The following is a 22,304-nucleotide window of genomic DNA, read 5'->3' as shown; positions in this document are numbered from 1 at the left end:
AACGCGTCAATCTACGACCTCTATTGGCCACAACGGGAAATGTCAAACCTCTAAAACGCATAAAAAGGAGGACTCTACTGGCCACAACATGGAGCGAGCAAAATGCAAAGAAATCCTTCTTAAATCGAATTATGTAAAAAGTGAAAATAAGCGGGAAATATTTCTGACTTTTTTAAAAACTGACTTTTTTCTTACGTACTATCACATTCCCTGGTGGTCTAGTGGTTAGGATTCGGCGCTCTCACCGCCGCGGCCCGGGTTCGATTCCCGGTCAGGGAACACACATTTTTCGCTTTTTTCTTTAAAGATCCTCGGAGATACTGGTCCTCGGAGGTCCTTTTCTTTACTGATACACTACAATTTGCATATAGATCAAATAGAGCTGTGGACGATGCTGTATCTTTGGTTTTACATACTGCACTTCAACAATCTAGAGGGTAGGGATACGTATGGATGCTGTTTGTTGATTATAGCAGTGCCTTTAATACCATCAGACCTTCTATTTTAATATCTAAGCTGTTAGACCTGGGTCTCTGTAATTCCATCTGCAGGTGGATACAGGACTTTCTAACAGGCCGTTCTCAGACAGTTAGAGTAGGCACTAAATACTCAGCCTCTATTGTGTTAAATACCGGAGCACCTCAAGGTTGCTGTCTTAGTCCTCTATTATATAGTCTGTATACCTATGACTGTATTGCAAAACATCCCACAAATAGAATTGTAAAATTTGCAGACGATACTACTGTGGTAGGACTCATTGACCGCAATAATGAAACTGCCTATAGGGATGAAGTGAGTAATTTGATCATGTGGTGCCGAAGAAATAATCTGTCCCTTAATGTGGTGAAAACTAAGGAGGTCATCATAGATTTTAGAAGACATAAACCCACACATGCAGCTGTCTACATTAATAACTCTGCAGTCGAAATTGTTAATACTTTTAAATTTTTAGGCATCCATATTTCAGACTCCCTTCGATGGTCTTTTCATATCACTTGTACCATTAAGAAGGCACATCAGAGGCTTTATTTCTTGAGGTGTCTCAAGAAATATGGTATGTCACTCAACATTTTACAAAATTTTTACCGCTGTACAATTGAGAGTATTTTGACAGGTAATATTACAGTGTGGTTTGGCAGGGCTACTTCACGTGAATTGAATCTACTGACTAGGGTGGTTAAAACTGCATCCAAAATTATTGGGGTTCCATTAGAATCGCTCCAAAACATTTATTGGAAACGCAGCACAAAGAAGGCACTAGGTATTATACAGGATGTTAGTCATCCGGCACATAATCTCTTCTCCCAACTTCCATCAGGGAGACGTTTGCAGAGCATCCCAACGCGCACATCACGTTTTAGGGACAGTTTTTACCCACAGGTTGTAAGGCTACTGAACGATAGTACAAGAGGAAAGAGGGTTGAGGTTTGAGCAGATGTTTAAATTTTAATCTAAATTTTAATTATTTATTGACTGGTGTTGAGAGAGTGCTAAGGCACTTTGTATTTCATTGCTGTGGTACTCTGTACTAATATGCATATGACAATAAACTAAACTTGAACTTGAGGTATTTGTTTATACAACGTCAATAAACCTTGGAAATCAAAACACACAGAATAATTAAAAACGAGCATCTTTGTCATAATTATAGCCGAATTGTGTTGGAAAGTGGATGACCAGTATTCAAATAGGCCAGTATTCCTATTTCTATGTGAAGTCTCCGGGTCGGATTTTATGCGAAATCCATCGGATGTGACGTGCATGCGCGCTCCCGAGCCTCTCTCCTTTTTATATACAGTCTATGCGACGGCACTGCAGCGAACGACATGGAGTCTGATAACACCCAAAAACGACCTGCTTCCAGCACAACACAGACTCCAATACAAACTCCACAGAAATATAAAAAACAAAACAAAAATGTATTTGCTGAAGCTCATCAGGCCAAACGTGAATCGGATCGACTTAGGACGAAAACACGGACCAACATCGGCAGAGCGTTTGAATTATGGAGAGACCTCTTTGTCATAATTATAGCCGAATTGTGTTGGAAAGTGGATGACCAGTCCAAAAGTTTGAGTGACACATTAAAACAATTTTAACTGACATAAAAATGTAGAAACACCATCAAAAAGTGGCAACTGAACCTCAGTCTTAAGAAACAGACAGGTTATATCCTATGAAAAATCAATTTATTACAAAATAAACATCTTCGTTTCTGTTTTGTGATGCATTACCACAGAGTAATATGATGGATGATAACTGATAAAACTGTTACTGAGGTCACTGTATACACCAGATCAAACTTAACTCTTGTTCTATCAGAGAACCTAATCTACAACACGGACCTGCAGGTATGAGTTACATTTAAGATACGGATTTAAGTTATGTTTGATCCTTATGACTAGTATTAAAAATATAGGAAAGAAAACTGAACATGCAAAGCATATTTACAAACAAAAAACTGAAACAAAGATTTAAAAAAATCTTTACAAATTAGTATTAAAACCCCAAATTATTCTAAGCACAACACTGAAATGGAAGATGACACTGTCAAATTGCATGCTGGAAAAAAAAAATAGACCAAAACATTAATTTCTAAATAAGTTTCATTTTTGCAAATCAGCATTCAGGATCTCAAAAATGAAACCCAGCGCTAATAACAGGTACCAAATACTTTTTTAAATATTGCGTACGATATCTTGGCAACATCAACTGTAATGTATTTGCAGGCCACAGCCAGTCTTTTCTAAGACCGTCAAAATGCAATTTAGTGACTATGCTATGACTATGAGCCATTAAAAAAGTGGGGAAAAAAACTTTTTAAAAATGTGGTATATTTCAACAAACAAAACAATCTACATCAGTCTCTGTCAAATGTGAACTTTAGAAAAGACTTTTTAAAATTTGAAAAAGCAGAATTTGCTGGAAAGTTGAGAAACCTTGTATAAAATAAAAATAAAAACTACACAACTGTGAACAGTGTAATGAAAATCAAGTCTTGTATACGATCTTCACCCTTGCTGTCCTTTTAAATAAGGCATTTTCTTCTCTTCACTTCATGATATCAACTGAAAAACAAGAAATGTACCCATTATAACAGCTTCTTATTGACCAATTGATTATAAAATACTGCATTATCACTTTGGAGGTACTTACACTTTTAACTGTAACCCGGATAAATTCCTTTCTGCTGGTCAGATCAAAGTCTGGATACTTGTCATAAACCTACAACAAAGAGGAAGTTCATAAATTATACAATTATTTGGAAACTTTTCAGGTTGTCAAACTTTAGTGGAACATGTTCATATCTATTGTGGTGAACTACACCTGCATGAACTTTAAGGTGCAGGAAGCGATTTCTGAGAATCACTGGCTATGTTTACATGCACAACTTTTGCTTCAATCGGACTGAATTCATTCCGATTGATGAATCCGAACGTAGTGTTTACATGAACGCTAAACGTGATCGGGTTGATGTGCGTGTTTATATGTCACAAGCTTCAAATCGGAATTTTTTGACATGCGCACACTGCACGAATATACAGAGTTTCCTGCTGTTTGCGCATAATAACCATTCTCCTACATTGGATCTTTACTTGTTTTAACAGCAGACTTAATACTTATCCATTTCTGGTCATAACTTGGAGACCATGAGCATATGAACCTTTGTGCCGTGCTGCTTATTCATACCGCTGTAAAAATGTCCCTCCCTGCGCCCAAAAGTCGTCTGTGGATGAGAATCAATAGTAGTTGTAGTATTTGAGTTTATTGCCATATCAGGATCACCGGCTATTACATGGCAAATACACATATTAAACATTTAACAACATAATATTATAAGTATAACATAATTAAAGGTGCTATATGTAACTTTTCTTCTAAAATGAATCCTTTTTTTATTGCCTGTGTGTAGGGCTGTGTTGAAAAAATCGATTCACCAATTTTGAATCGATTTTCATATTAATTTCTAAAGATCGATCCGTAACTCAGAGGATCGATTTAATAATAGGAACTTTAACTTGCCGCGACTGGGAGATCCCTGTATGCGCATTGAAAGGCTTTCACTCAGCGCGCACACTGTTACAACAACGGGCTTTGAGTGAGTCATTCGTTCATTCAACGAACACGTTCAAAAAAGCTGATTCATTAAAAGAGATGTAATGAAACAAGGTGTTAATTATTTTTAACTTTGAGTTCCACTTTTCAAGGCTCAGCTGAGCAGCAATGCGTCGCATGGGTAACGCTGAAGCTGATGCTTCACTTATTAGAGACCAATATGGCATTGATTCAATGCGTGACTCGCTGATTTTATTTCCCCACGGCTTCCTCGCGCTGTGGAATGCTGACCAGCGCTGCTCCTGACGCGCATTTATGGTAAATACCCGTGACGTGAACGTTAAAAGGATGATATGACAAATATTTCGCTTTCCTTTGACACGGCAACCTTTTTCACGAATACATATGACTTCAAAGACAGCCGCAGGTAATCCGCACGCGCTCTGCCGATCTCTCTCATTCACTGTCTGTGCGAAGCCTCTGTAGGCTACACATCACCACGATAAACATTCTTGTTTGTTATCATTATTAACTTGTTTAACATTCAATACACATGCATGAAGTTCAAAACAAGCAGTTAAATGTCTATAATAGCCTAATAGTATCAATATGTTGCATAACTACAGTCCTGTAATTCAGGTAACAGCTGGAAAAAACAAAAAAACTCATATCTAAATCTCGAAAATCGTATTAGATCGGATTGAATAATGATAATCGATTCAAGATCTTGAGAATCGGAATCGAATCGATTCTTGAAATTTGAATCGAAACCCAGCTCTACCTGTGTGTGAAGGGGTTGTAAACACACATTACAATGATCCTCTGAAGGCCAGTATTCCTATTTCTATGTGAAGTCTCCGGGTCGGATTTTATGCGAAATCCATCGGATGTGACGTGCATGCGCGCTCCCGAGCCTCTCTCCTTTTTTATATACAGTCTATGCGACGGCACTGCAGCGAACGACATGGAGTCTGATAACTAGGGCTGGTCCGAATACCATTTTTTGAGCTTCGAAGCTTCGGTAGTAATGAACTTCGAATATTCGAAGCTTCGGAATCTCTATATGTCTGTCTGTCCGTTTGCATTTTGATTATTTCGAGAACCGTTCATCCAAACGACTTCAAAAGGGAGCGCAGTGTCGTATTTGGTGCAATATAGATAAACAGGTGAGACACGTCACGCGACACGTTCAGAATGAATAAACTTTTAATAAACTACAGAACAGCGCAAGCGGCGCGCCTCACGCGAGCAGAGCTTATGCTCCGAGAACGGACACTGCACTAATGATATAAAACAAACACACACACAGGTCTTTTAACTTAAAGCTGCAGTCCGTAGCTTTTTTAAGTTAAAAATAATCCAAAATAATTATATAAAAAAAACTTATTCTGCCAGTGGTCAAAACTATCTGCTTGCCATAGCTAGATTCAAAACGCTTAGCTTGTAATAATGATTTTAATTCCAGTGGTACTGGTGGGTTTCCGCGGGAAATTCGAGCATGTCTTTGAGTCATTACGTCACACCCGTACACATAAAGAAGGAGTTTCGGCTAGCCGGCTATACTGCGCGTGACGAGATGTTTAGATGTATAGGCTTTTCTCGCAGCACTTTACATGATTAAACTTATGGCATCCAGAAAGATCCAAACAACAATCATCAGTGTCAACTGGAGATTCAGCAGTTATAAAACCCAAAAGACTTCGTACTTCGGATTTAAGGTGGCTAGAGAAAGAGAAAGAAACCGTCTCATGCGAACACAAGGATTTAAACATCGGCGGGGCTTTTGAAAAGTGCGTGAACTCCGTGTTTTGAAGGGGTTCAAAACGGAAGAAGAGACGGCTTTTTTCTGCTGAACAAGTAAGTTAAGACATTTCAATAGTTCAATCGTGTAACAGTACGTTTTCTTAATTCACACAGTTATGGAGTTTCCTTTGTTGTGCCTTTCTCGTTTTGCTATTATTGAGAATATGAATTCTGAACTACACAGGTAACCATAAAACACATTAAATTTAACATTAGTCACGCAATGCTGATGTGATGTTGTTAACATGAACAATTTGAGAACAAAGTAGGCTATAATTTGCACGGTTGCTGTAAATCGCGTTGATTAAATCTAACGAAGCTTATCATGTCGAATGCTTTTTCCCCTAGTTGGTCAGAACAAAAATGGATTTTACTTACTTGTTCAGAAGACATTTTCTTATGAAAATTCTTATGTTGGTCAAACTTTCAAAAAGTGAATCTGTGATTCTGTATGACAGTGACTGACAGCACCACTCGCCTCAAAGCACTGTGTTCATCCGCGCTGTTTAATGCCGATTTACAACCCACGTAAAGATGATAATTCCGCGAATCACTGCAGTTACAGATTTCGAACAGAGAGATGGCGACAAAGAGAAAAAGCTACGGACTGCAGCTTTAAGCAATATTTTTAATAAGGTATAGTCTTATAATAATTTTCTCACTGACAAAGTAGGGTAGATTTAAATAAATAAAAACGAAATTGAAATAAATAAAAACTAAATTGAAATAAAAATAAAATAAAAACGAAATTGAAATAAAAATAAAATAAAAACGAAATTGAAATCAAAATAAAGTAAAAACGAAATTGAAATAAATAATAAATAAAAACGAAATTGAAATAAATAAAAACGAAATTTAAATATAGAAAAACGAAATTTAAATAAAGGAAAAAGGAAATTTAAATAAAGAAAAACGAAAAATAAATGAACGAACTGTAATAGCCTAAATAAAGAACACGGTAGCAATAACAAATATAGCTGCGAGCAGCGATTACGGGCCCAAGCCGGTGGCACCGCAACCCCGGTGCCTTTAGTTACCTAAAGGCACCGGGGTGGCGGTGCCGCCGGCTTTGGCCCTTCATCGCTGCTCGCAGCTATATTTATATATATATATATATATATATATATATATATATATATATATATATATATAAAAAGCCGGTGGCACCGCCACCCTGGTGCCTTTAGGGTTATTGTGCACGACGTGACACAAAATATCTGCTCGCTATCTGCCGAACGGCTCTGGTAGTTCCGCTTCAGCACTGATGATGTTGTAGAAATAGTGCGCTCTGGTTGGTCTGGATTATTCGGGATTTTTTATTTTATACAGAAATAAGTTATTTATAATTCAGATGAGAATAAAGTTAGTGTTGATTAAAATGAAGGAAAACAAATATATTGATCTGAAATATAGCACATTAATTTTAAATGTATTTAGGTTCAATTACCAAACATACAATCTTAATTTAATTTAAAGCAAACAATACATTTAAAATATATGGGTTGTATGCACTTTTTTTTATATAAAAAAAAGATATATATCCAAAAAGACAAGGCCTTAAAGGGTTAAACTCTTGTCACTGTAACAGACGCAATCTCTCTCTCTCTCTCTCTCTCTCTCTCTCTCTCTCTCTCTCTCTCTCTCTCTCTCTCTCTCTCTCTCTCACACACACACACACACACACACACACACACACACACACACACACACGTCAAGTCACTTACATTTTAGATGCAATATTGAATAAGCAGAAAAATCGGATTTTCTGCTCTGAAAATATAAATAAGCATAAAAATTGAATAAGCACTTTGAATATTCTAAACAGAATAAGCACTAGTCGCTAATGAATAAGTACTAGTACTTAATGGAATAGATACTAGTATCTAAAAAATAAGTACTAGTAGCATGAAAATAGAGACTAGTAGGTTAAAATGATTAAATGTTAAAACGGCTTGCCATATTGGCTCAGAGAGAGAGAGAGAGAGAGAGAGAGAGAGAGAGAGAGAGAAAATGACCTTTTAGATACTAGTACCTATTAATAGATACTAGTATTTATTCAATAAATACTAGTACTAAGTCATTAGATACTAGTACATATTAAATAGATACCAGTACTTATTCATTAGCTACTAATACGTATTCAAAAGAATATCTAAAGAATAAGCACTAGTATCTAAAGAATAGGCACTAGTACTAAAGAATAAGCACTAGTCCCAAATGAATAAGTACTAGTACTTAATGGAATAGATACTAGTATCTAAAAAATAAGTACTAGTAGCATGAAAATAGAGACTAGTAGGTTAAAATGATTAAATGTTAAAGCGGCTTGCCATATTGGCTCAGAGAGAGAGAGAAAATGACCATATTCAAACCACAATATCTGACTTTCTGAGGGTCGGAGCTAATTACTTTAAATTAGAAAGTTGTTCGGCTTGAGGAGAAGAATATACACGCTGAGTTTTGTAACTGTAGGTAAAACTAACTAAGTCATAACACACTTTATATGTCCTTTTTTAGTCATGAAAATTAATTTCCTCTCCGTGGCCAAACCGTTCGAGATATCAAAAATCTGTCCACAATTTAGCATCCTTAATGTCTTGACTTCATGCACACCGAGTTTGGCAATGATTGAATGAATTGCCTAGGAGTAGTACTTCAAATTCCACAGCAAGCGTTTTCCAAACAACCCATAATAGCCGATTTCCTGTTGGGCTGGCGTAAAACTTGACCAGGGGAAAGATGTTCGGCCCGATGAGATCTATATGTGTACTAAGTTTCATATTAATTCATGCAAGTGTGTTGGATATATGGACCAAATTGTTGGACCCCGTTCAAGGGGGCGCTGTTGAGCCCCCCTGCCACGCCCGGGTACCAGCTTCAGCCCGGCCCTGATGGCTGTGGGCTCTGACCTGTGTGCAAAGTTTCAATAGTTTTTGAGCACGTTAAGAGCCCCAAAAGCCCCTGAAACCTTGAACTCCATTAAAAGCAATAGACAAATCCCTCACACACAGAGACGAAGAGAGAGGGAGAGAAAATTCTCAGGGTTGTATGCTATTTTTTTATATATAAAAAGATATATATCCAAAAAGACAAGGCCTAAACTTTAACAAGGGTTAAACAATCACTGTAACAGACACAATCACACACACACACACACACACACACACACACACACACACACACACGTCAAATCACTTACATTTTAGATGCAATATTGACTTTTTTTCTGTTTCAGCAGCGAAAATAGTTAAACAAAGATCACAGCAGAACCATCGAGGATCTCACAGCAACGCGTTCTCATTACTGAATGATTCAGCATTTTGAACGAATCGGTTGACTCAAAGATTCAACGACCAATCCATAATCTGTCTCATTCATGAATGACTCAGCCGTTCGAACGAATCGTTTGAACGAATGAATCAATGACTCGCTCATTAAGACGGTCGCCTGGCGACACCTAATGACGGTTTAGTGATATGTTTAAAAGTATCATTCTTTCCAACGATTGTTAAACATAAGCTATATATATATATATATATATATATATATATATATATATATATATATATATACACACATATGTATACACAAAAATAAAATAAAAACACATTTGAAGCGTGTTTGCTTACTAAATTGTGAGCTGAACGAAAGTTGCAGCAAAGATCAGCAACAGGAGTCAAAATTCATTAATCACGAGAGTGAAGAGCTGACTGAAAAAAATGATGATGGAATATTTTGTGTAAAAGCGCCTATTTAAGCGAATCTGTCATTTACTCATTTGTTGTTGTGTATTACCTGAAAACCGGAAACAATCGGCCCCCGATATGGTGCTAATTTTAAAGTGACACTAAAAAGTATGCGGCTGCACTGGCATTCATAACGGTGCGCGTCCATGGCGACGAGCAAGCAGAACAGAGCGAACGTTTTTTCATTTCCACTTCCATAGAAATTCATTCGAGCGCACTGCGAGCGCCACCACTATGTCCGTGCGGACGTCCTTACTTTACTTTCACTTTTATATTAGCGATTTAAAAGGCCTCGCTGGTGTCTAACGTCGATTAACCGGTGGGAAAAGATCCTCACAGCCACATACCTAATATATTTATATTTAATTACAATAGCCATACCTGATAAAAAAAGTTTTATGTACTGAGTTGATATCATTTTGGACACAAGAGGGCAGTATAGCCCTTTGTATTACTTGATGTATTTATTTTTTAACTGAATAGCACATTCTGGCTGTTTTTAAACTTGTACATTATTCTTAAATTGAAAACAAGAATAAAATGGGGTTAGTTCTGATATTTGTGTAATTTTATCTAGAAATAAATGGTGTATAATTAATTTTTTAGAAGATATGAGGCTTTTAGTGTTTACTTTTTTGACATGACTTTAATCCCTCGCCATAGCAAAACAATTTGAGATATTCAATAGCCATTCACAATTTAGCTTCTTTAATGTATTTTCATCATGTTGAAAAAGTTTGGTGGGAATTGAATAAACCACTTAAGAGGAGTGGGTAAAAAATCAGAGGCTTTTTTAGCCAAAAATCCACATTCAGACAAAAATATCTGACTTTCTGTTGATCCGAGCTAATTACGGTAAATTAGAAAGTTGTCCGGCTCGAAGAGTACAATATACATATCGAGTTTTATTACTGTAGATAAAACTAACCCCCCCCCTTTTGTCAAAAGCATTTAGGAAGTGACACACTTCCTGCTGCCAGTTGGTGGCGCTATAACTTTGACTCACAATAGTCACATCCATGTGATCGGGCTCTTACAACGAACACACTGTTGAAGTTTCATCAAGATCAGTTAATGTATGCAGTAGTTATGACACACTTCCTGTTTCACGTTTCTCGCCATAATTTTGTTTCCTCGCCACGGCCAAACCGTTCGAGATATCAAAAATCCCCTCGCAAACTTTCATCCTCAATGTCTTGACTTCATGCTGACCGAGTTTCGTGCCGTTTGTTTGAATTCTCTAGGAGGAGTATTTCACATTCCATTGCGTGTGTTTTACCAACAACCCTAAATAGCCGACTTCCTGTTGGGCTGGGGTAAAAAGTAAGAGTGTGAAGTATATATGAAACGAGGAGATCTACATGTGTACCGAGTTTCATATTATTACATGCAAGCGTGTTTGATTTATGGACCATGTTTTCGGACCCCGTTCCAGGGGGCGCTGTCGAGCCCCCCTGCCACGCCCGGGTACCATCTTCAGCCCGGCCCTGATGGCCGCGGGTTCTGACATGTGTGCAAAGTTTCAGGAGTTTTTGAGCATGTTAAGGCCTCCAAAAGTGTCCAAAAGGTAGCAGAAAAATAATAAGAATAATAATAATAATAATAATAATAAATAATCCTAAGGAAAACAATAGGGCCTTCGCCCTTTGGGCTTGGGCCCTAATAACAATTTCAATAACAACATCACACATTTCAATCAACGAACAGTTTAAATAAAATAAAACAAATTCCCTTATAGAATTAAACAAACTGTAAACAGAACAAGGTAACTTAAAATTATTAATGCGAAAACAAATTTTAGGCTGGCTAGCGTAATTAGCGCAGCTCACATTTCAATAAACAGAAAAAGTCGAACTTTCAAATAAATCACAATCAGGTCTATCAGGACAGGTTGTTGCAGTCTACCTACACTCTCTTCATGTTGTGTGCGAGGAAGATGAGTTTGTCGACATTTTCAGGTAAAAGGGAACTTCGAGTCTTATTAACGACGTAGCCAGCTTTTGAGAAAATCCGCTCTGATGGAGTTGAAGTGGCCGGAACGCAAAGGAGGTGTTTGGCTGCAAATGCCAGTTTAGGGTAGCGGTCACTGTTTTGTTTCCACCATGCAAGTGGGCCCGACTGTACTTTAGTGGTGTCTTTCAAATATTGCTCCATCTCTTTCTTTGCGCTGTCTCCGTGTTCTTCTTCCTCTTCGTCATCATCGGACTGCATCAGCATTGAAATCTCCAATCTTTTTTTTTTTGTTGGTGGCACGGCGGCGGCAGTCTCCTCTTCTCCATGGCTTCCTGACAGCTCTTCCATCTCCGGAACGGTCTGTTGCTGGTGCAGATGTTCAGCCAGGCGGACAACCTTAAAATCCAATAGCATTTTCTTAGTCAGATCTATTCGTTCGTTGTTGTGCACAAGATAAAGTAGCCTAGTGTGGCATAATAATCATATTAAATTACAATATATAAATATAAAATATTAATATCAGTCTAACCTCAATGTAGACCAGGTCCTTCTTCTCGTTCTCAAGAAATTTGAGGTGCTTAAATCGCTGGTCTAGTGCTGAAGAAAGGAGGTAGATGCTGCCGGGTTCCAAACTTAACAGTTGCCATCTGCTGTCGATCTCCGTGACGAGGGTCTTCTTCATTTCTCTGATGGCAGGGCTGTCATCCCCCTCCGGTGACAGGTGGCGTTTCTTCAGGTTGAAGAGCATAGGCACTGTTGCAGACAACGATAAGTTTGCCTCCTGTGAAAGTAGTTCTGTGAGTGTGATTAGGGGCCCCAGTACTTCTGCTGTCTCCTGTGCCAGTTTCCACTGGTCTGCTGTCAAGTCAAGGGTGCGATCTCCTTTCTTTGTGATGCTGGGATCTGACAAAACAGCTGTCACTGGCCATCGTTGCTCCACCAGTCGGTTAAGCATTTCACACGTAGAGTTCCAACGAGTAGCGACATCTTGAATTAGTTTGTGATCTACAACGTTCTGCTGCGTTTGTTTCTCTTTCAAAGCAGCTGTAGCCTTTGCACTTTTTTTGAAGTGTCCCACGAGATTCCTGGCAGCCGCAACTGTGCGACGTATTCGGTCCTGTTTTAGAGCTGTATTTATGCACAGCTGTAGCGTGTGTCCTGAGCAGCACACCCCTTGAACGTTGCCCCATTTCTCCGGTTGTTTCTTCAGCATCTCGGTGCACAGCTTCATATTGCTGGCATTGTCGTGAACAACGGCTACTCGCTTATAATTTGGAATGGCGAAGGCGTCCGCCGCGTCTCCAAGCTGTTGCGCAATGTTGATTCCCGTATGGCTCAGCTGAAATGCTTTGGTTTCCAAAACGAAGTCAGAGAGTTCCCACTCCTGAGTAATAAAATGACAGGTGACAGCCATGTACGCCTCCATACTCACCGAGGTCCAAATGTCCGTTGTGAAACTCAAGGCTGTTGAGTTTGCAACGATAGCAGAAATTTGGCCTCGCAGATCGCTGTACTTTAGAGACAGGGCGTTTGAAATACTGGAGCGGTTTGGGACAGTGTAGTCGGGCTCCATCTTCTTAATTAATTTTCTGAAGCCTTCGCCTTCAACTACATTAATGGGTCTCATATCCATAGCGATGAACTCAACTATGGCATCTGTTATTTCTCTCTTTCTTTTCTCCGTTATTGGTTTTCGGAATTGTAGGAGCTGCTGTGAAGTTTTTGGTGTGGTTGAGGATGTTGATGGCTGCGAACGCCATACCTGGGGATGTACCTATAGACAAAGTAGGCTATTATTAGGCTGGGCTATTCGCAAGTAACGTTATTTTCCAAGAAAATTAAGTGCACGTCTTTACCACGTGTAAAATTACTGATGGCGCTCGGTACTTACAGAACTCAGGTGATTTCTCAAGCTTGATGTGCTGTTGTGGTAGGCCAGTTTCAAATCGCATATTTGACACACTGCCTTTGTCTTGTCTTCCTCACTTAATTTAAAGTTCTCCCACACAGATGAAGTCCTCGGCATTGTTGTCTTTTCGCTCAACTCACGGTCATGACGTTCAACTCATGGGCGGTTTAACTGGGGCACGTGACGTGACGACCCAGTAAAATCTCAAAGTCTCCTATATTTCACAGATTAATTTAGATTGATAATAACGGATAAAAAGGATAATATATTTTGTTTCTATTATTCTATTTTCCACAATGTCAAAGCAACGCAGCTTAACCCAAAATACAAGCTCAGCATGCACTTCTGTCCATACAAACTCCGCTGTTCTGCGCTCTAGCCAAAGAACACTCCCCGTTGCAGTAACACTTTTAGTAGTCCAAGAAGAAGCAAATATATTTATTAAGTAGATATAACGAAGTTATATGTTAAGTATTATATTTCACCAGATTTTATAGTGTAAAACATATTCAAGCGCGAATGAGAGCCGTTTGGAGGGGGATGGCAGGTGTGAAAAAAAAAAAAAAAAAAAAAAAAAAAAAATTCGACTGTCACATTTTCAAATCGAATACCAACCCACCGAACGAATATTCGGGTCCAGTCCTACTGATAACACCCAAAAACGACCTGCTTCCAGCACAACACAGACTCCAATACAAACTCCACAGAAATATAAAAAACAAAACAAAAATGTATCTGCTGAAGCTCGTCAGGCCAAACGTGAATCGGATCGACTTAGGACGAAAACACGGACCAACATCGGCAGAGCGTTTGAATTATGGAGAGACCTCCGCTATTTTTATTGTGATAAATTACAAGTTTTCAGATATGCTGAAATAATGGTAAACTAATGAAATAGCAAGGTAAACTACAACATATATGAGTAGGGATGTAACGATTCACTCATCTCACGATGCGATATGATTCACGATACTGGATTCACGATACGATTTTCTCACGATTTTTTTAACAAATGAGATTTAAGACAAAAGTGTCCCTTTTATTATTTCTCAGACAAAATGCTGCACATTTCTTTTTAATTTAAAATATATTTGTCAAATAATGAAACTACATTAAAAAAATTCCCTTCAAGGTTGTTTCAACTCAGTCTTTCTGTCTGTTTGGTCAAGAGGCTGGACACTGGTACCTTCGCACACTATGTAAAAGACTGTGTAAAATTAGTACCAGATTGACCGGGGTTTTACATTGTAACAAAGGCAAGATTCTAATTTTGTTATAATTTGTATCATTACACTGTAAGAGTTAAAAAAAAACTCATTTAGAGAAAGAGATAGTAAAATAAATACAACACCTGGTTGCCACGGAAACACTGATGCACCTTGTGATCTCCGTGGCTCTCTCGCAATTGTCGTATTAATGACTTTTACATGAAAACGGAGGTGACTGTTGTTTCTCACGGTGGTGATTATTATTAGTCTACGGAAAGTCAAAATGGCGCCACACCTCCGATTTGAATGAGTCAACGTCAACATCTACGCTTGCCGTCACCATGTCTACTGTTTGACGGCGCGTGCACACACTGGTGCGGCGCGAGCGGAGCAAACCGAGCGTTTTCACTTCATTCCTATGGAAGTTGAGCTTGGCTCACACAATCAAGTTCCATGAATGAAGTGAAAACACTCACTAGCTTCACGCCAGTGTGTGCTCGCTGCTATTGTGCCTGTAAAGCGAGGTTCACAACTTCACAGTAGGCTATACAGTAAACGTGTATCGCGATTCGTTTAACATTTCAACCGACTTGAATCGTCACACATTTTTATCGATTTTCAACCGGTTGCGAGTGAATCGTTACATCCCTATATATGAGACATGAAATGAACACAAAAGACTGTTCCAGGATAACAAAAAGTATGTGCTTTAGGATGTAACTTTTATTTTTATGTACTAGATCTACTGTCTAACGTCACTCATCCCACTACTATCATATTGTTTATAATACACATTTCCAGACACGTTCAGTACAGTAATGTTACTTCCTACGATCTTACGGTTACACTGAAATTGTTCAGTCTAGTTCACTAACCGTTTTCGTTATCATATTATACATTCATCTATGTTGACATTGCTGCCTGATTGTGAAAGATACACGAATAGTTAGTGAAATGCCTTATACTAGATAACACCACAAATGTAACGTTATCATGGTACGAGCATGGAGCATTAGTTCAACGTCAAGCTGATAAAAGTAGCCTATTATTGTAACGTTGCAGTGGGAGTTTACATGAGTTTCCAGCATGTTGTGTGATGCTTTCTCCGGTGTGTTGAAAGTCTCAGTGTGGCCGTGTACCGAGTGCTCGCTATTGTGTTCGAGCACGCGCAAGAGCACGAGCGCTCTTGTAAAAATTGGTTGCAATCTGAAACATCAATCTGATCAAGTGTTTACATGCCCTCTCGATCGGATTAGAAAAGGAATAAACCACCCCTTTCAATCTGATCCAAATTTCATTCGGATCGAAGGCTTGAAGGGTGAAGGCTTTTCAGTCCGATTGAGTCATCAATCCGATTACTAACGGATTATGTGGTTGCATGTAAACGTAGCCATTGTTGAACACTGTTGATATTTGTAATCAATATTCTATATTTGTAAAACAAATTCCCATGACGTTTCCAAAACATTCTGGGTTTATTTATTTTTCCAAATCTTTTACAGGCCTGGAAATTGTTATTTTAAAATTCCATGACTTTTCCAGGTCTCAAAATAAGCCATTTTGTCCCCGACAAATGCTGTGAAATAACATACTTGTCGGGTAATCTGCTTCATTGTAACTTCCTCCAAGTTTGCATCTTTCAGGAGATCCTGGATCGCCTCCTTCAACTGGTCATCAGTTGGTGGTTTTTTAAGCATCTTGATCAATGGCACATCATCATCAGAGCTTTCACTTTCATCTGGAAGGAAAAATACAGCAGGTCAAACTCAGCACTTTGCAAAACCAACGTGTCTAGTTGCAGTTTTGATATGATGCTAAAGGATTGCATGTCATTTTAATTCTAGACAAAAAGAAAAAAAAAATAGATTTAAACTTTTGGTATTGCATCTGGAAGAATTTGCTGCATTATTACCCTTGATCTTGCTTGCCATCTTTTTTCTTCGGTTGCTGCTGCTGTCAGCTTTCTTGGTTTTAGGGACAGGCTTTGCTGGAGCTTTTCTCTTTGCCGCAGGCTTCTTGATTGTCTAGAAAAAAGTTGTCAATTATGATGTCAGTTTTAATGCAATTATCAAATAGGTATATAACTGCAAGAAAGAAAATCAGTTGGAATAACTTAAAGTCCCTGTAAAGGCAATTTCAAAAAAAAAATCTAAACACATTATAAATGTTAGAAATGTATTGCTAAAACATATTACAAAGACTGTGAACTGTGAATTACTGAATTGTGGAGTTAGACCGTTAAACAGTTTTTCACCATTGCTATTTTCCGGATTTTCTGGGCGGGGCTAAAACAGGGCTCGATGACGCACTGGAGCCCCTGAGCTCCTGGACACGCCCCTACTTGATGACGCACTGAGGCCACTGAGGCTGGCCGCTCCCCTAACAATATAGAGCACATTCACTTCAGTTTGGCGCTCAATCGCGAGTTACTGTCAGTACTATTATTAGTAACACAGCATACAGATTGCTAGCTAGCTATGCCATCGTCACGGAAATGCGTACTACCTGAATGCGATCACCGGATCACGTACAAAACAGATCGGTGTCCTTTTTTAAATTTCCGAAAAACGATTACATCAAGAAGTGGATTCATTTTGTGAAGAGCCAACCTTGATGGAGAGCTGAGGAAGGATCACCGCCAACACCCGCCTCTGTAAGTGATCATTTTACACTGGATAGTTTTATAAACTTTCGTCAGAGACAACTGGGATTCACTGATAATCCGCTGTTACTGGTGAATGGGGCCGAACCGACTCCCGTCTCGGCCATCATCCTCCCGTCGCGCCGACAACTGGTGCCATCATCGGCAGTGCGTGCCCACCGTGCGAGCATCCATTCCGGCTGTAGAGTTCAGTCTATGATTCAGTGTGGCGAGTCGGCAGCTTTCCCGTGAGTGGGCGTGGTTTCAGCGCAGCCAGCGGACTGATTTTGAGAGCGTTTGAGAGCAGAGAATACTGCTCATTTTTTCAAGATTTTGATAGCTTATTTTATGTACTTGCTGGCGTTTTTTATCATTCAAATTTGGCTGGGTGACTAATAACACATTTTTCTGTGGTGTGACAAACTCAAAACACATACTTATTTTTGACTTTACAGGGACTTTAACACATTTCTGGAGCATCAGCAGATCTGTAAATCTAAAGTGCTACAAATGTACTATATGTCAAATGTGTTATAGTGTCAAATACAATTTTGCCATTTCTGACAGAGGCGGTTCAAAACTCTTCAGAAAGGTATAGCAGGTTTCATAATCATCAAATTAAGCTTCAAATGAACTAACTGTTAATCAGCATTTCTGCTGAAACAGGCCTGATTTAAACAGCATACTAAAACTACGAGCTCGAATTTATTTTAATTGTTACAAAATTTCAGAATTAAAAATTATTAGCAATAAAGGCCCGTTCACACCAAGCACGATAACTATAAAGATAACGATAAAGATATAATTCTAAAAATCGTTCTCCATATAAAAGAATAACAGAGTTCACACCACAACTATAACGATAAAGATATGAGGAACGATATCGTTGGGATCACTTTCAGAACGATTTTTTTCAGCTGTCGAACGATAAAACACTGACAGCCAATCAGAATCCATTCTAATTTAAAGGTCTACTTTGAAACCGCAGCGCGGGCGCGCCCGTGCCTAGAATAAAAAGACAGTTATCAGTCGTTGGTGTGGACGCATATATAGTTATCTTTATCGTTATCTTTATAGTTATCGTGCTTGGTGTGAACGGGCCTTAAGTGTTTGTGTCCAAACCTTTTTTACAGTCTTGTCTTCATGAACGTCTTGGTCACTGTCATCTGATGAAGTCTGATCTGACTTTTGGTCAGATTTCTTCGTGGACTTCATGGTGGAAGATTTCTTCTTCTGGGGAGATTTCTGTTGATTTGTCGACAAAACACAAGCAATGTAAACACAGTAAGACTGCCTATAGATGGGCTGTTCGAAATGTTCTGAAAGTGTCAAATGTAAATTTGCTATTTCTTTCAGAGGGGGTTCAAAACTCTTTGGAAAGATATAGTTTGATTTTTTATCAAATTAAGCTTCAAATGACCTAATTGTTATTCAGCATTTTTGCTGACATATGCCTGACTTACAGCATACCAAAACTACAAGCTCAAATAAGCAGAGATGCACCAGTCGACCGCCAATAAATTAGAAAAACAACTTTCCCTCTATTTTGGCTGATAAGCTTGAATTTACAAATAAGCTTGAATTTATTCTAACAATTTTAAAAGATATTTCAGAGTGCAATTACTAGTAGTAATTGTTTGTGTCCAACCTTTTTTACAGTCTTGTCTTCATGAACGTCTCGGTCACTGTCATCTGATGTAGTCTGATCTGACTTTTTGTCAGATTTCTTTGTGGAAGATGTCTTCTTCTGAGGAGATTTCTGTTGATTTGCAGACAAAACACAAGCAAATGTAAACACAGTAAGACTGCCTAATGCCTATAGATGGTCTGAACAATAAAACCATAAATGTGGAGAATTTATGTTAAGATCTTTGTCATGTGTGTCAGATTTCCAGTGTCAACTAAAACTCAGAAAGGTTCTGAAGGTGTCAAATGTAATTTTGCTATTTCTTTCAGAGGCGGTTCAAAACTCTTCGGACAGATATAGCAGTTTTCATTGTTTTCAAATTAAGCTTCAAATGAACTAATTGTTATTCACCATTTTTGCTGACATATGCCTGACTTACAGCATACCAAAACTACAAGCTCAAATAAGTATAGATGCACCAGTCGACCGCCCATAAATTGAAACTGTTTTTCTTTTCTTTTTTTGGACTTGCACACAAACTGCACTGCAATAATTGAAATCCAAAATGTAATTTGTGTGGAAATATTGCAAAGTCTGTAAACAGGGCATTATCACAGGCCAGAGATGGGACATCCTAAAGATGGAAGCAAAGAGATGAAAACACAGAGGCGCCAGCAGAGGAAATACTGTATCAGAGAACACAAGCTCACTGCTCACAATGCTCGAAATTTTGGAAGAAAATTATAAATATTTAATTTAGGGTAGGGGTTTATATGAATGTATCTTTGAAGGGAACTGACTGTCTTCAGAAAAGAAAATGCCATCGAACCTTTTCCTCTTACCCCCATTTAATGCCTATTAAAGTTGTGTTTATAAGCACAACTAAATTTGGCAATTTTAATCAGCCATGAAAAGTCATGACTAGTGCATCCCTACAAATAAGCTTGCATTTATATTAACAATTTTAAATTATATTTCAGAATGCAAAAAAATATTACTAGTAGTAAGTGTTTGTGTCCAACCTTTTTTACAGTCTTCTTGTCTTCATGAACATCTCGGTCACTGTCATCTGATGTAGTCTGATCTGACTTTTGGTCAGATTTCTTTGTGGAATTCATAGTGGAAGATTTCTTCTGAGGAGGAGATTTCTGTTGATTTGCAGACAAAACACAAGCAAATGTAAACAGTATGATTGTCTATGGATTGCCTGAACAAAATAAAATGTGGAGAATTTGTTAAAATCTTTGACCACACAACACAGTGTCAACTATAACGCCCAGAAAAGCAAAAGAAACATTTCACTCACTTCTTCCTCGTCGCTGTCTTCTATAGGAGCTTGAAAATCTTTCACTTTATCAGAAGATTTATCTTCACTGTCTTTATTTCTTTGACTTGCTGTGGCTGACTTCTCAGTGCCCTTACTGTTCTCTTTACTCTCTTCTTCTTCTTCATCATCGTCGTCGTCATCATCATCACTGCTGGAATCAGAGACAATGGGTTTGGACTTTCCACTTTCCACTTTTTTCTGTGGCTTTTTACTTTTGGATGAAGATTTTTCTCTTTTGCCATCTTTGGTCGTCTTCTTTTTCTTCTTAAGGACAGGCTGCAGAGGATATAAACACAGTCATTGGCAAATAGCAAAAGAAAAACTCATCAGACATTTAATTTCCAGCAGTACATTGGCTGTACAGTGGCATTAAATGTGTATTGTTATTGTTCAGAGAGAAAGATCTCACCTTTCCTGAGTTGGTTGGCTGTACAAGAAATCTCATGATCCTCTCAGAAAGAACAATTTGCGTTCCAGTCCTCTCCAGATCAAGAGTCTGACAGATGGTTTTGAGCAGTCCCTTTTGAAGCCTGCCAGAAAGACAAAAATCATTATCATGCCCACTTTAAACCAATCACAACTTAATTATTGGACTTCACATCAGATGGAATAAACTACTGATGGTTTTATTATGTGCTTGCACATGGGCGTCACAAAACTGAAATATGAGCAATAACATTATTGTCCTAAAATATATATATATATACAGTATTTTTATTTATCAGTATGTGCCAATATAGCATATTTACTTGCTTCCAAATTTAATTATCAGCATTGGCCAGAATTCAAATATCAATGAATCTCAACCAAAAAAATTCCTCTGTAACAGCTACATCTGTGAGAGTTATTTTTATAAAGTGGTGGGGACAACATCGGACATGGCAAAAATTATTTTCATAATTTCTGTTTTCATGCCTTGATTTACCACAGATGTGTAAATATATATATATATATATATATATATATATATAAAGCTCCAAAGCAGTTAAATAGACTTACTTTTTCACTTTCTCCACCTTTTTGTTGTAAAGGTCACTGTCCAGCCCAAAAGGAAATCCATTAAATAGCCGAAGGTTTTTCCGCAGAGCTGATGCCTGTATGAATATTAATCAGCATTATTAAGTTAATATCAATCTGTAACATGTTTCTTTGGGAATTTGTTTGTAAAGCGAGTTCTCAAACTAAACCTTACAGTTCCCGGTCGATCATATACAATGTTATGCAGAGGTTTGAGCAGAGGGACTTTAAGCTTTCCGATGGAGTGATTAATCCGTGCAATGTCTCCCAGTTTGTCACCTCTTCCTGTACTCTCAATCTTCAGCTTTTCTTTCTGTCTACACATTAAATCAAGTCTCTGGATGATTTTTTTCTCCCGTTTTCCTTCAAGAATTTCAGGTTCGACTGAAAAGACAATTACAAAAGGACAATGATGGTAACTTTTGAGTGGGCAATCTAAGCTTCATTTAATTTATGAGCTGATGACAATTAAATAAAAGCTCAATATAAAGTTATGTTGCTTAACATTAATTGACATCATGAATAACATTTCTTGAAAGAATAGGTTTGGCATCTATTGTTGGTATTATTCAACTTACACAATTTGAACCTGGGTTTAGACTTGCTTTTGGGTTTAGGTTTTTCATCCTGCCCAGCATCATCAGATGGACTCTTCTTCCTTTTCTTCTTCTTTTTCTTCTCCTCCTCCTCTTCTTCTTTTATGCTGTTTTCCTCCTCTTCTTCTTTTATTCTGTTTTCTTCCAGGAAAGGATCAGGAAGATCCTCTGTCTTGACAGCTTGGATTTCTTTACTCATGATTGGAATTTTGTCAGTTGATTCCTAGATTAGATAAAAGAACGGTGTTGTAATCGTCAAATTCAACAGAATACAATAGTAGTAGTATTACCGGTATAACGTTAATTTACATACACAAACGACAGCTCTATTCGACGACGCATATCACATCAATAACAGTGAGTGCACAGTTACTGCAGAACGAATTTGGCGCGTGTTTGTATCCCAGTTGTAAAGCAGACA

At 38.2% G+C, this 22,304-nt stretch overlaps 1 protein-coding gene and 1 non-coding gene across 2 annotated transcripts; one reads left to right on the top strand and one right to left on the bottom strand.

Moving 5' to 3' along the window:
• Window positions 1-207: 207 nt before the first annotated feature.
• On the top strand, window positions 208-279 carry trnae-cuc (transfer RNA glutamic acid (anticodon CUC)). Its single transcript has one exon. It is a non-coding gene; the product is annotated as a tRNA-Glu (tRNA).
• Window positions 280-2,816: 2,537 nt separating this feature from the next.
• dek (DEK proto-oncogene) lies at window positions 2,817-22,304 on the bottom strand. The gene is made up of 12 exons (XM_056257269.1): window positions 22,197-22,304; window positions 21,866-22,106; window positions 21,463-21,671; window positions 21,270-21,364; window positions 20,680-20,800; window positions 20,250-20,546; window positions 19,966-20,091; window positions 18,439-18,561; window positions 16,588-16,699; window positions 16,268-16,413; window positions 3,157-3,225; window positions 2,817-3,068 (listed from the first exon to the last, which is right to left on the bottom strand). Exons 2-12 carry the CDS (start codon window positions 22,080-22,082, stop codon window positions 3,057-3,059), a joined length of 1,527 nt encoding a protein of 508 aa, XP_056113244.1. The 5' UTR covers window positions 22,083-22,106; window positions 22,197-22,304; the 3' UTR covers window positions 2,817-3,056.

This window comes from Rhinichthys klamathensis, unplaced genomic scaffold (genome assembly GCF_029890125.1).
Source record: "Rhinichthys klamathensis goyatoka isolate OS25496 unplaced genomic scaffold, OSU_Roscu_1.1 h1tg000006l_1, whole genome shotgun sequence".
Classification (NCBI taxonomy): domain Eukaryota; kingdom Metazoa; phylum Chordata; class Actinopteri; order Cypriniformes; family Leuciscidae; genus Rhinichthys; species Rhinichthys klamathensis.
Note: the sequence above shows the minus strand (reverse complement) of the source record. Positions and strands in the feature narration are given on the sequence as shown.